This window comes from Hyaena hyaena, unplaced genomic scaffold, assembly GCF_003009895.1.
Source record: "Hyaena hyaena isolate Hyena2069 unplaced genomic scaffold, ASM300989v1 scaffold_809, whole genome shotgun sequence".
Lineage (NCBI taxonomy): Eukaryota > Metazoa > Chordata > Mammalia > Carnivora > Hyaenidae > Hyaena > Hyaena hyaena.
In genome coordinates this window covers 797,334-812,159 of record NW_024081442.1, presented here as the reverse complement: position 1 = coordinate 812,159, position 14,826 = coordinate 797,334, and the positions used below count along the sequence as shown (strand labels likewise).

The 14,826-nt window shown below is 32.8% G+C and overlaps 1 protein-coding gene across 1 annotated transcript in view; it reads left to right on the top strand.

The window, feature by feature from the left end:
- The window catches only part of CSMD3 (CUB and Sushi multiple domains 3), a gene marked incomplete at its 5' end in the record, with an annotated part of 448,395 nt that overhangs the window by 40,227 nt on the left and 393,342 nt on the right, over positions 1–14,826 (top strand). Inside the window, 2 exons of the mRNA XM_039219338.1 lie at positions 2,566–2,753; positions 7,905–8,093. Coding sequence (XP_039075269.1) covers positions 2,566–2,753; positions 7,905–8,093 — 377 coding nt within the window. The remainder of the gene's footprint in view (positions 1–2,565; positions 2,754–7,904; positions 8,094–14,826) is intronic.

Here is a 14,826-nt window from a genome sequence, read left to right as displayed (position 1 = left end):
TTTTAAAAGACAACAAAAATAGAGTAAGATTAGGTCAATTTCATTTTTAATATCATCTAGTGGTTCCATAACATTTGTTTATGATATACACTAACTTTAATGTCATAAACAAATAACACTAGATTGAGGCAATTTATGAGAAATGTATAGAACTATCTTGAAACACAAAATGAAACAAATTCAGATTATTGTGTAACCCGAATTCATTTCCCTGTTATTGTAATGTATTTTTATAGTTCCTTGGGGCAAATCTGTGATGATTTTCTTTTTAAGGATTCACTCCTACTAAACACTGTTCTCTATATCACCAGTTAATGTTGCTATTCTATTAAGAGTTGTCCCTTTATGTTTCAATTCAAAGTAATCTCTGACTCTTCTGTGCATTTTAATTTGGTTATTATCACCTGACTAACTATCAAAATGAAACTCCAATTTTAATACTACAATAGACTGACTACAAAACAACCAAATAATGGATTCACAATGTCCCATTGTCTGATCATTTACTTAAAGGACATAGTGTATTCCTATATATTTCCTATTCTAAATCATATTATTGGAAAAGTTATTTTTAGACCAATGCAGTATATTCCATATTGCAAAATAAAAACTAAGATAAGCTTATGGAATTCATTCATTTTTGAATCACTAAATTTATTGCTTACCAGGGTATAAAAGTGGTTCAGATGGAAAACTATTTCAGTTGCACTTCTTAAATAGTATTGAATTGTACATGTAATTTTTGCTACTTATATGCTGCATTTATAATTATATTTTATAATGAAATAAAGCTTCTGGTTTTTAAATTTCCATTCATTTGTTTGAACCAGGTTTTGAGTTTTATTTGGTTTTGTTATTTGAAGAATAATATAGTTTAATTTTGTAATACTGGAACAGGCTGGTAGGTGTGTAGTAAAGTGATCTTTTGAAAGTTGATGGACATTTTAACTAAAAATTATTTTTGAGAGCATACTGGAGATAACTAGTTACCAAAAATGCATTGGAAGATACATTTTAATTTTTTTAAGTTTATTTATTTATTCTTGAGAGAAAGAGAGAGCAAAAGTCAAGCAGGGGAGGGGCTGAGAGAGAGAGAGAGAGGGAGAGAGAGAATCAAGAGTTGGTCACTTAACCAACTGAGCCACCCAAGCGCCCTGCAAGATACATTTTAAAAGGATGAAAAGGGTTCATGGTAAACACTAAAGTATCTAAGTATATTCAATGCTTTTTATAAAGTTGGTAACAACCATAGAGAAAAGGAAGATATTTTTGTCTTTAAACTATATTAATTCTTTCATTTATCCAAAATATATTTATTGAGTGCCTGCCATATTCAGAGCATTGTCAAACACAGACACCGTTTGACCTTGCGGAACATACAGACTCTTAAAGGAGACATCTATCAAACAAGCAAACACAACTGTGATTGGTATCACAAAAGGTGCAATAAAATGAAGCAATATAGTAGGGAAACTAACCTACACTGAGGTCAGGAAAGGGCTGCTTTTGGACATATTTAAGCTGAAAACTGGAGGATATGTAGGGAAACATTGGTGAAAATAGGAAAGTAATTTCCTAGGCTGCAGGATCAAGGCAATAAGTTGCTCAATTTTCCATGATTCCAAGTAAAGGTTTTCCACAGCTATGATTTCTGAATCTGATTCAGAACATTGTATGATCTTGAAGTGCAGGAAGGAACACAAAATGTTATTTTGTTGATAGTATTTATGCATGTTAAAATATTGTTGATCTGTGTTGATCGCAATTTATAAAAGTTACATCTTCTAAAATAATGGAAAATGATAGCAGTTAACAACCACCAAAACTCTAAAAATACAACTGACCAACTTTGCATAGCTTAATATAGTCATTAGGGACAGAGAGACTTGGGTGTGAACCATTTAAGTTCTGTGGGCCTCAGTTTTCTTACCTGCAAACTGAGTATAATAAGAGCTCGCTTACTGAGTTAGTGTGAGGCTTGGATAGGTGAATATAGATAAAGTATTTAGCAAGATCCTCAAGCACTTAATGAACATCAACTACATCATCATTTTATCGTTACCTACTTATAATTAGAACCACTATTTTGAAATAAAAACTATATATAATTTGTAATGGCCAAAATACATGGCCAAAAGGACTGTTCTATAAATCAGAAGTCTGATTTGAAGTATATACAAAATTGATATGAGAATCTGTCCATTTGAAGATAAATATGAATCACAGTTTTCCATGAAATGAAACAGATAAAAGAAAAATGACTCCCAAAATATGTGTGGTTAACGAAAAGGCCATTTACTTACTGAGGATGTTCCATAATATTTGAAAGAAAGAAATCTTACTTATGAACAACAAATGTATGCACATACCTCTTTAATGATAATTTTCCATAAGAAAAAGAGCTTCAGATGAGGTCTTAAGTGATATATGATATTAGATAAGCTAAAGAAAACTTATAATATAAAAATGGTAAATAATTTAGTTTTAAAATAGCAATTGGAATTAATACTTTCCTTATAGTGTTATTCTAATACATATATTTCTACATGTGTCTCTTAATCTTAGATTTCAGACTGAACTGAATTATGATGTTCTGGAAGTTCATGATGGGCCCAATCTGCTGTCGCCCTTGCTTGGATCTTACAATGGCACACAAGTGCCCCAGTTTCTATTCAGTAGCAGTAATTTCATATACCTTCTATTTACAACAGACAACAGCCGTTCTAATAATGGTTTCAAGATACATTATGAAAGTAAGTAATGCCAAAATATTTTTTGATTTCCCTATTCTGTTTTCCCTACATTTGGTATTACCATTGTATCATTAAAAGAACAAGATTTATTAAGAAAATACAATTAAAGCTTTCTTTGACTGAAGAGAATGCTAATGGTTTACCAGATAATGCATTTTAGTAAATTCTACAAAAGATTTTTCAACAATATCTCCCTAACATCATTATGAAAGGAAATACTAAGGGATTGTCAGATGTATCAAATAACAAATTTTTAAAAAATGAGTTTCTGTACTAGTAATTTTGTATCATTCTGAAATGCCAATAATAGTAAATATCAATCCAAGATGTATGTGAACATTAACAAATTCTTTTAGCATGTGCTTCATAAATTCAATCATTCTTTTACATTTTACCTATATTAATTGCACACATTTTCCATTTAAAATATTCAATTTTATTTTGTACAAAATATTGAAAAGTATGTTAACATTGAAAAGTAAAGTTCATACACATATATCAAAAATAACTAACATAACTGCTCAAAGACTGCATGGTAACACGAGCTGTAAGTCACAGTGTTGAAATCAGCTTGTAATAATCCCACTTAGAGTCTTATTTAAAAAATCTAAAATACATGTGATATTTAAAAATAATTTGATGCTGATATATACATAGAAATAAGCCTTTTTATTTATAAAGATTTGGCATATTTACACATACACGTAAACTCATATATGCATGCATTTTCATCTCAGGGTGCATGGCTACATATCTTCATATGAAAAGCAGTTTTGGTGAAATGGTTCTAATAGCCCATTTAAAAGGGCTACTGCAAGACATCTTTTTATCAAATGCAGATAGGTATTATATCACTTCTTTTTGTATTCAAATCTCCAAAACCCCCTCCCCCCCAAGAAAAAATGTCTGCATTTGAAATGTATAACTTTATATTCCATATTGGATGTCTTTTTGGTAGATCTGGTCAATGGGATCATGAGTTTTTAAAATGAATATCAGTATATATTCATTGTTTTAAAAATTATATTTTCATAATATTTTCAATTATATTAACTTAGCTTTATTTAGAGCTTTATGTCATGGAAATATATTTCCTAGATATTATTATAAAATGTAATAAGAGGATTAACATATACTTAGAAATTAAAATAAAGTGAGATTTTTGGTTTGATATGTCTGTGTTAAAATTGAGTCAGAGTTGCTTTTTGCAATCGATTTCAAAATTCATTCTTACTAGCAATTCATTTTTATCAATATGTTACAAAGGGGCAGGCACCTTTTCCTTTAATCCAGTGCTGTATTCTATGCCTAACAAATCACATTCAATCCCACTCCAGCACAGGTGTGTGGTCAGATACAGGAAATTTTAAAAATTAAACAACACATGCAAGTGTGATTATAATAGCTAGCACAAAGTCCTCAAAGAATGATAGCTTTTATAGTTTTTTCCTTGAAAATTAATCAGAAGAGGAATTAAAATGAGATGTCAAGCTCAAATATATCCCTTTGTTGTAAAAGAAATTATTAGCCAACACTTGTTAAAGAAAGCAGAGCAGACTTTTATTACAGTAGAGCAGGATTTCATATAAAGGGAGAGAGATTGAACTCAGCTCTGACTACAAGTGGGAATTTCTAGTCACAGAGCAGAGTGGGGATCAGTGTATGGGAAATTGCTAAGAGGGACCATGAGGGTTAAGAGAAATCTGGCTAAGCCCTTTTTGCTAAAGGCAAACCAGAGTGAAAAGATACTGAGAGTGGGGAATAAGGAATTTGATCAGATACACTTATCTTGGAGGGGAATTTTCAATAAACTGACCCAGCATGATTTCTACTAAAACTGGACTAAATGGGCCACTGATGAGACCTGGTCAAAAGGATTCAAAGGAGCTGGACTAAAGTTTGATCAAGGGAGAGCATCTTTGTCAGTCAACAAATCTGTCACCCATAAGCTCTTGGTAACAGTCAAAGTTACTATTGGAGGTTAGTGACTAAAAAGGCAGAGTGGAGGCTGAGAGCTAGAGAGGCTGCGGTTGATAAAAAAAAACCCACTGGATGTTGACTTTGGTCAAATCTGGCCAGAAGGCAAGTAATGTTCAATTTAAATTAATTTACAAGAAATCGCTTATTTCTTATTTTTTATTCTATTTAGTGTTGTGGTTTAATTGCTACTATGAAATGATTTCTAATATCACAAGAATGTTGTGATTTCACAACATTTCACAACATTCTTGTGATGTTAGAAATCACATTTTTTGAAAATGTTCCTTACTTTTCAGGAACACAAACAAGCAAAGACCTATTTTTGTTGTTGTTACTTAGTATGTTTCCCAGCTGAAGCTAACCAACTATTTTTTTTTTAATGAACCATTCACAAACTCCAAAATCAGTAGAATGAAATTTAATTATTACACTATTTAAACCTATAAGAATATATTTGGTGATTGGTGAATTTCTTTTTTAGATTATATCCACTATAAAAAGAAACTTGGTTTTTCCAGGAGACTAAACTTTGATGGATTATTTGCAGTACTACAATTTCTTGCACTCCAGATTTTCATTTTATTCCCTTTGCTGGGGCACTATTTAATAGACTCTACTTTCTCTCAAAACAAGGAGATTGCAAAAACTGTACCAACAAAATAAGATTTATAGTTTTCAGAACACATTAAAAATTAGAATAATAAAAACATGGAATAGAATTTAGGAACATAACCCATTTTTTGTTTCAATAGTTTTCCCCTCTACTTCCCAATAAAAACTCAGTATGTTGTATTTCCTTGAATACAGTATAGTTAAGTCTTCTCAGATTTGTAAATAATATATAAAACAATACAATTTATATGGATACAGAACAAATTTATAGACACAGATACCCATTCTCAAAGACATATTTTTATATGCATGTATACATATATATTTTTCCAACTGTGGGAAATGAAAGACATCTAAGAAGATATACTGTTTAAATAACAGTTGTAACATTTAAAGTCAATACATATGAGAGGAGTAGAGAAATCAAAACATTTCCATCGCCTTCATCTATTTGGTTGTCAGTCAATTATGAAATATATCTTTAGGCTTCTTCTGGGAGTGCTAAATATATACAGTACAGTAAGAGACACAAAAGAAATACATGGTCTTACTTTATTCATCATTTGGAGAGATAAGAAGGACAAATGAAATTATTAACCTTATACTGTTCACTCCAAATAATCTGAAACCATTAAAATCACTTTCGGATAATTACATTTGCTTGTTTTTTGCCTTTACCATGATTTACATTGTATATGACCTCTTCAAGCACACATTTCCCTGATTTCTTAAGATTTCACTACAACATAGGAGTTTTGAATAAAAGAAACTTACATATGAGCCAGAGTATTAGAATATCATGACTTAAAGAAGAGGGCATCTAAGCTTGTCTATTACAAATTGAGATTTTGTAAGTGAAGGGATGATTGAGAGTATTTGTGGTATTAAATAAAATAGAGGGGTGCCTGGGTGGCTCAGTCGGTTAAGCATCCGACTTTGGCTCAGGTCATGATCTTGCAGTTTGTGGGTTCAGGCCCAGCATTGGGTTCTGTGCTGGCAGCTCAGAGCATGGAGCCTGTTTCAGATTCTGTGTCTCCCTCTTACTCTGCCCCTTCCTCACTCATGTTCTGTCTCTGTCTGTCTCAAAAATAAATAAACTATAAAATAATAAAATAAAATAAAAAACTAATGAGAAAACTTAGCCTGACTGGTAGGAAAAATGACTACTGAGAGTTAATGGAAATTGTAAATAGTAGAGTTCAGTTCAGAAGTCTTGAATGTCAGGTGATGACTTTGAACTTGGTTTCATGAACTGTAGGGTATAAGACCAATGAAATAACATTTTTTAAGAATACATATGTCCAAAATTATATCCCAAATAGACTGGAGATGAAGGATATTGAGAGAGAGTCCAAGGATTATTGTTTGTCTTACAGAACTGAAGCGATGAAGGCCTTGGGTAGGGTAAGAGAAGTAACAAATGACATGGTGCTTTTCAGGGAGGATGGATTTCACACCTATTTTGTGGAGGAAAAACAAAACCGTGAGAAAAATTCAGAAACTCAAGGTTTCAAAGCCTTGAGTGCCTAGAAGACAAATGGTCACATGGAGAAGAGGAATATAGCAGGATAAAGTAATCGTGTTGAAGATAAAATTTTCCTTATTTTTAATTTCTTATTAAAAACAATAGCATTTAAATGAAATGAATATGTTTGATAAATATATTTAAAATATGTAATTGATCTCTTTAAAAAGTGAACTCCTATGTTTTTAGTATTATTTTAAATATTTCATTTCAAGTTAGGTAGCTAATATAAATAAACCATTTCTCTTGTGAATGTGATTTAATCAGACACAATTTGAAAATGCTAATTACCCTATTATTGGGATTATCAAAACAACAGTTATTCCTTGTTTAAGTCTTTCGTTTAGGAACAAGAAGGTAATTATTTATTGTACCTTATACCCCAGTTCTCAGCTCAGGGCATTTTTGCATCCCAGGGAACATTTGGCAATACATGAAGACATTTTTGGTAGTCATGCCTGGAGGAGTAGAGGCCAGGAATGCTGCTAAATATACTGCAGAGCAGAGGGCAGCCCCACAGCACAGCCATTCATTCCAAAATCTCACCAGGGTCAAGGTTGGAAAACTGTGTCTTATTAAGGGAAAGGCATTGTCATGGTATGTTGTCAGCTAGGTATTGTAAGTCACAAGGGAGATTATCATCTGGAGACACCAAGTCCCCTACAGGCTGTTGAAAACCCTGATGAGGAGCCACTGGAGCAGTTGTACTGCTTTATTAGAAAGGTACTTGTGTTTACACTTTCATTTATTGCTGTAGATTTACATCTATAGAATTTATGACAATATAAAGTTTGATAGGTAACTGTACAGTTTCAGCAGGTCCTCATATAACTAAATGATCTGAATGTGGACTTTGCAGGTAGAAAGTGTCAAAACAAACCTGCTAAACAAATGACTGATTGTTTAAATAAGGCAATGGGCACATTCATTTATTTGTGAAAATCATAACTCAAAATTGTTTGAAGACATAGGAATCAATTTTGGCAAATCCAAAGCCATCAGACTTACTCTGTCATATTCGCTTTGTCTCCTAGGTGTTACAGTGAACACTTATTCTTGCCTGGACCCTGGCATTCCTGTCCATGGCCGTCGCTATGGACATGATTTCTCCATCGGTTCCACTGTTTCATTTAGTTGTGATCCAGGTTACAGGCTGAGCCATGAAGAGCCTCTTCTATGTGAAAAAAACCACTGGTGGAGTCATCCACTCCCTACCTGTGATGGTAAGAATTAACTTGGTATGCAAAATAAGCAAATTTATAAACCAAAAAGAAATCAATATAGTATTTATAAAATGTGAGACTTAATGCAACTACAAATATTTCATATTTTTTAAAGAACATCTTGAATTTTGGTAATTTTATGGTACCAGACCATTAAGAAAGAAAATAAAGAATGCATTATATGTCAACTATTCTTCAAAAAGAAAAAAAAACCAGAATAAACATTGGTAACCAGCCAAATTTACTCTATGCCTAAAGACGGTATATATACATTTTCAAAATGTGCTGAGATAATCTGTGTAAGTTCATATTGTATGCTTCGACCTTTGACAAAAAACACTGAAAATGACAGATTGGTATTAATGAATGCATTGAAGGGAGAGAACATTACCTCCCACCTTGGAAGGCAGCATGTGCTAGTTCAGATTCTACCTAGTCACACAGCCCTAGGGCAATGTACCAGACTCTCCTGTGGTGGCAAATTTCTGGTTGTGATAAGTATTACACCATTCCTTCCCTCTTCCTTGTTTCCATGTAGAATAAGTCAGAAATACTTCATTTTTCAGAATGCATGTGAAAATACAGTGGAAGAAACTGCTTCCCTAATATCGAGAAGTGTTTTCACACTTGCCTTATTGAAAAGTGCACACAATGTAAATCTAGGCATTATTTGGCTCTGGGCTTTAATTTTTATTTATAACACTATTTACCAGTTTTGTACTTATTCTTGTTCAAAGTGGACGATCACATTGGTCATTTTATGATTAAATTTTCAAGTACTTTCAGTACCATCATATTTTAGTAACAGCTTTAAGCCAATTTGTTTTTATAACAAGGTTTAAAGGAATCCTCAGCACATCTTCCTTATGTTTGGTACAATACTATTTATTATAGTCAGCATTCTTATGATTGTAAGTGACAGAATCCCAACTGTCACTGGTGTTAAAAAATAAAAGCTGAATTTGTTGTTTATTCAAATCTTAGAAAAGGCAGGGTTGGTATATCTCTTAAAGATAATTATAAACATGAATTGAAACCTTTTCAAGGCTCTATCCATTTTCTACCTGGTTTTTTCTCTGTGTCTTGACATAATTCTCTTTAATTATAGCTAGTCTTTTCTATATGAGGGTTTAGTGGTGGAGAATACATTCTCAGGAGCATGGAAATTTCTAGTCTCATATTTCCAGGATCAGACAAGAATGAGAGTTCTTCCTTGTTCCAGTTAGAAAAATCCAAGGAAAGATCTCTGATCAGTCCATACCTGGACCAGTTACTTTAGTAAAGGAGAAAGGCCCATTACAATTGGACTTGTCCAGGACATGTATCCATCCATTTCTATGGCTGAGATAAAAGATAGTCGTGTGAAGGTACTATGTTTGCCAGGCCCTGATAAAGCCATATATGGTTGGCATGAGTGAGTTCGCCAAGATAAAAAAGGTGGAGGTAAAGTTGGAAGAAGCAGGAGTGTAAAAATAATGCCCCAGTATATGAATATACTGAAGTTTTATTAATAATAAAAGCGAATATATCTAGAGCAACACACACCCTCATCCTCTCTTGCTATTGCAACTACAATCAACCTTACATCAGCTCATTTTTTTAATCCAACTTCCATCCTTCACACTGGAGTTATTCTATATTATACCCCATGTCAAAAATACTTAATGATTTTCTGTTGCTTATGGATTAAAGTTCAAGTTGCTAATCAAGGAATTCATGATCCTTAACCATGTGGACTCTGCCCTTTTCTGTTTGTCTCCTTCCTGCATCCTTACAAGGTATCTTTTTTTTTTTTTTTTTTTTTAAGATCAGATTTTGTCCCTTTGAACCTCCATCTAGATCTTTCCTCTCTTATATTCTTATTTCATCCTGAGCATAACTGGACATGGGCTGAATTTATTCATTTTTATTTAGTGACTGAGTTTTGTATAAAGCAACTACTTAATTTTACATGAACTTGAACTGAACTCAATACCCTATTACTTAGTAAACTGACTTGATTAGATCTTAAATCCAACCTAAACATTTTCCCCAGAAGAAACTAATCTAAATTTCCTAGGACAAAGGGAGGAAAAGTGAATGAATAGAATCTCCTTCCCGCATCCAAGAAAATAACCTTGATTAGCCTTGACTGCCTGGATACTTAAGGTACAGCATGCTTCACTCTCACACGGGTCATCTCTGTGGTGTCTTCACAGCCCATAGTTAACTGATTCACAAAGCAAACTAGACAATGATTGAAACTCAGACAGCCTAGATCCAGATCCTATACATAAGTCCACTGTTATACTGCCCCTTGCCCACGTTCTCCACAATAGTAAAATAGTAAAATCCTTTAAAATGGAAGCACAGTTATACATTTGACATTCTTTCTTCAGTGATGCCACATTTTTATTTTAAGAATTGTATATAACTATTTAAATGGTGCACTACTTGGAATATGTGACTAGAAAATGATACATTATCCTTTTTGCTATCAATTCTTGTCAGATGGAAAGAGTACTATGAATTTAGGTTCTCTTTTCTGTATACTTAGGATCAGTAAAAACTGATCCTTTTTAAAATTTATCTTGTTTTGCCATTGACCAAGAACCTAAACCTTAGGCTAGAAATGGTTCGATTAGATTTTGTGCTATTTTAGACAATTTGATGCCTATCTTTCACCAGTCAGAGTAACACCTGTATTGCCACTTATACTTTTCTTTATAGTATTTTTCATTTTCTAATACCTGTTTGTATTTACCATTCACTTTTCTACCAGAATATCAGTTCTATACAGCAGGGACTTTGTTAAGTTTACTGCCATGTCCTCAGTGCCAACCACAGCTCCCATCACACAGCTGAGACTCCATTAATTTGTGTTGAATGAAAGAAATTAATAAAGAAATATACTCCCAAACCTTTGAGACATACTTAGCTATGTTTTGATTCTGCATATATATTTTCTACCTTTTGCCTCCATTTATCTTTTTTCCTCTTACACTGGAAAGTCCTAGACTTCCCCTAAACTGTATCAAAATCTTAGTCAATTTTTAAAAGTCATTGACTTACACTTTCTGTAGATAAGGCATCTAGGCAAAATCTAGCTTTTCTTAGACCTTCATTTATTTGCTATGGCATTTTTTGTTAACTTATAACCACTATTTGATTCAATAAATCAATATTCATTAGCTTTATTGTGTAGGCACTAAAGAAATATTGTTGAACATGAAAAAACACTGTCTATGTTCCTGAGCTAGTGGAGTAGATAATAGCTATACTTATTTTCTTATTTTCCTTATTATATTCATGAGATCAAGAACAATATGTTCTTCTTGTTTCTTTAACATATATTTTTAAAAAACGTCTTCTGACGCATCAGAGACTCTATTAACACACACATCCACACACACACATCCACACACTTTTTACTAGCTATGTTTTAGACCTCACTCTTGAATATCTCTACAATGTTTCTCATAGAACTGTGATCTGAATGGCTCTAGAGAAGGTCAGACAAGAAAAGCTAGAATAGCTTTCTGTTTTGGCCAAAAAGTGTCAAGGGTAGTGCATATGTCAAAAGTCACAGCCAGGTGATATTATCTACATAGTTGGGACATAAGATTGTCACAAGTTCTAGGGGTAAATTTGAGGTCATATGCCTGGTATGAGTCAACCCTTTAGGAACTAAGCATTGTTAATTAAGATAGCTACCCTATTTGATAGATAGTTGGGTGGACCTTATGTTCTGAATTGCCTAACACAAACCCTATTTTCACCTTTTATCTTGGCACTGCAATTTCACCCTCATATTATCCCATCTTGTTTTACAAACACTGTAGCCATCTTATTGGGGGGGGGGTGTTAGAACTAAAAAGTTTATACAATTAGCTCAGGATCACCCAGGTCATAGAGGCAGAACCCACAGTTGAACTGAAGGTACTTAAACTTATAATCTCCCTTATTTCTTCCATCTCATTAAAAGTTGAGTATATAGGCTAAACTAGCAAAAGAGTATATGTATTGATATTTAGTATCCAAGAGTTCAAGATAAGGAAATATTCATGGAACAGAAGTAAAAAGAATTTCCGATATGGGTTTGCAGTTCAAATTGGGGAAACTTGAAATAGAAGAAAACAAATTTGAGATTAAAAACAAACAAAAATCATAATGGGATATGTGTAGGTGACTATTTCTATGCTGCATTGTAGTATTCAAAATATTTTAATGGATCTTTGTCTAGAAATTGTCTGTCCTAGTTAGACAGTTGAATGCTTGCCAGGTGTGTATCACAGCAAAGAGCAAGGTATAATTATACAGATCTGGTTTATAAAATTTAAGGGCTCCACTTTTAAGGAGACTACTATTTTAAAACTCTAATTGATACTTATCATGTGACAAAGGTAGTAATCATATGTGGTAAAAACCAGGGGGAAATAAAAGAAAATGACTACTAGCCAAGATCATTTACGTCTGGCTAATTTCCCTCAACTCATATTTTGGGCTATTGTTGTGACTCATATTTTGGGCTATTGTTGTGACTTTGATGTGCTACTAATATCTGTCCTTTTATATGCTTCTCCTTGCCAGCTATTTGTTCTAATATAAAGTGACTGAGTATTTCATGTACATTTTATTATTCTCTAATTTCTCTGTTGTGTTTGACTTGATACACAATTTGTCTATTTGCCATTCACACAAACATATAAACCTATTATGTCTGTTACAAAAGTGTTTGCATCCCTAAAGACATATGGCATCCATGAGCAAGGTTGATGGGATAAACTGGAATTTCTTCAGAAGAGGTGATATATAAAAACAGAGAAGAGATTCATGACATCCTTTTTAGACACTCTCATTCTAATGAAGTTTACCTTATAAATGGCCATGTATTCTCTCAAACTGAATTTAAAAGATATTTTTGGAGAATGTTCTTAATGAACTATATATCACTGCACCTTTTATAATATATTTGAGTACCATTTTCTATCTCTAAGTAAAAAAAAATCACATGTAAAATTTGCCTTCTTTAATTCATCTTATAATTTTAGTCTTCTCATGATTGATTCTAATAGACTGATTTCCTCTTATACTTTCTTAACATTCTAATAGGAAGGGAACATTTTAGGGAAGGAAACATCATCAGATTGATAGAATATTCTGTAATAAATTAACCACTTATAAAATTAATCCAACTCAGCCTACATTAGCATGTATCACTATGTATTATATCAATGCACGTGTCGTTAATTTCTTGTGATTGTTCGAAAAGCCAATATACAAAGCAAATACAATTCCAAATATTTGCAATGTAAAATAATCTCCTTTAGAAAGATGAAGGATTTCATTAGGTTGATGAAAATGATACTGTGGCTGCTGCTGATGGAAGACTGTTTCAATTACAGACAAAAACCATTGACAAATGCAAATTCATAAGATATAAATCAATTAAAGAAAAGGATACTGACACACTTAGGTTTTAGGTACTTTCAAAAGAGAGTGATTTGAATATGAAAGGATTGAAATGAATCTCTGAGAAAATGGAAAATATCCTTGAATAATTTTTATATAGACTGATCATTTGTGGGGAATGTTACAAAGTAAACTTACTTTTGTAGAAGAAGTAAGTTGTGAAAACAAATCAATATTTGGTTTAAGAGTCTGCTTAAGTGGTGCCTAGATGGCTCAGTCAGTTAAGTGTCCCACTCTTGGTTTCTGCTCAGGTCATGATCTCCCTGTTCATGTGTTCAAGCTTCACATGGGGCTCTGCTCTGGCAGCACGGAGCCAGCCTGGGGTTCTCTCTCTCTGCCCGTCCCCTGCTTGCTCACTTTTTCTCAAAATAAATAAACATTTAAAAAGGAAAGAAAATGTATTGGTCTGTAGAATGTAAAAGTTAAAAAAAAAAAGAGTCAGCTTAAGATCACAGACTTGGAACTAAACTGCTAGAGTTCCTATGTACTTGCCTTTTCATCTGTAAATTGTGAATAATTACAGCGCTTTTCTCATTGGGTTGATATGGGGGCTAATTGAGTTAATAAAAATAAAAGTCTTCAGAATAGTACCTGTCACACTGTAAGTTCAATATGAGTGGTAGTTTTGCTTTTGTTAAGAACTAGTGAGCAGTTGCAATTTTTCCTAAATTTTTTAAAGATATAAAATAAGGTACACATTTTCATATTTGTCATATTTTCATATTTTTAGTTTCACCCTTCAGAAAAAAAGACCTAAATCAGACTCTTTCTCCATAATTTACTATGAACTTCTATTTTTAAGTCAGTTCTTTTCAAGGTCTTTATCTCTACTAATATTCTCAAATAACAGAAGTCTCCACTGTGTCATAAAAATGTACTTAATGTTTATAATTAAAGTAATAATATAAAAGATTATTTGTAGTATATTAGTTATGGACCATTCTTCCTAAATATGTTCATGTGTTTATGGTTATCTAACTTTATTCATTTAGCTGCAGAATGTCCCTTTAATGTTCTGCCTTCAACACAGATGTTGTAGGTGTAACTGATAGAAAATTGTCAAGAAATTCTCCAAGTACAGAAAGGAAATTTGACAAAGTAGCGTTATTCAAAAGAATGCTGATGTACAGAAGGGCTTTCCCTCTACAATTTGTAAACACACTGCTTACACACACATGCACAGGAGCACATGTCTGATGTACTGAAAAATATTTCACATCTCTCTTTTCTGTGTTTCATTTACAAATTAATTTAACTCTCTTAATTTTGACTCTCTGTTCAC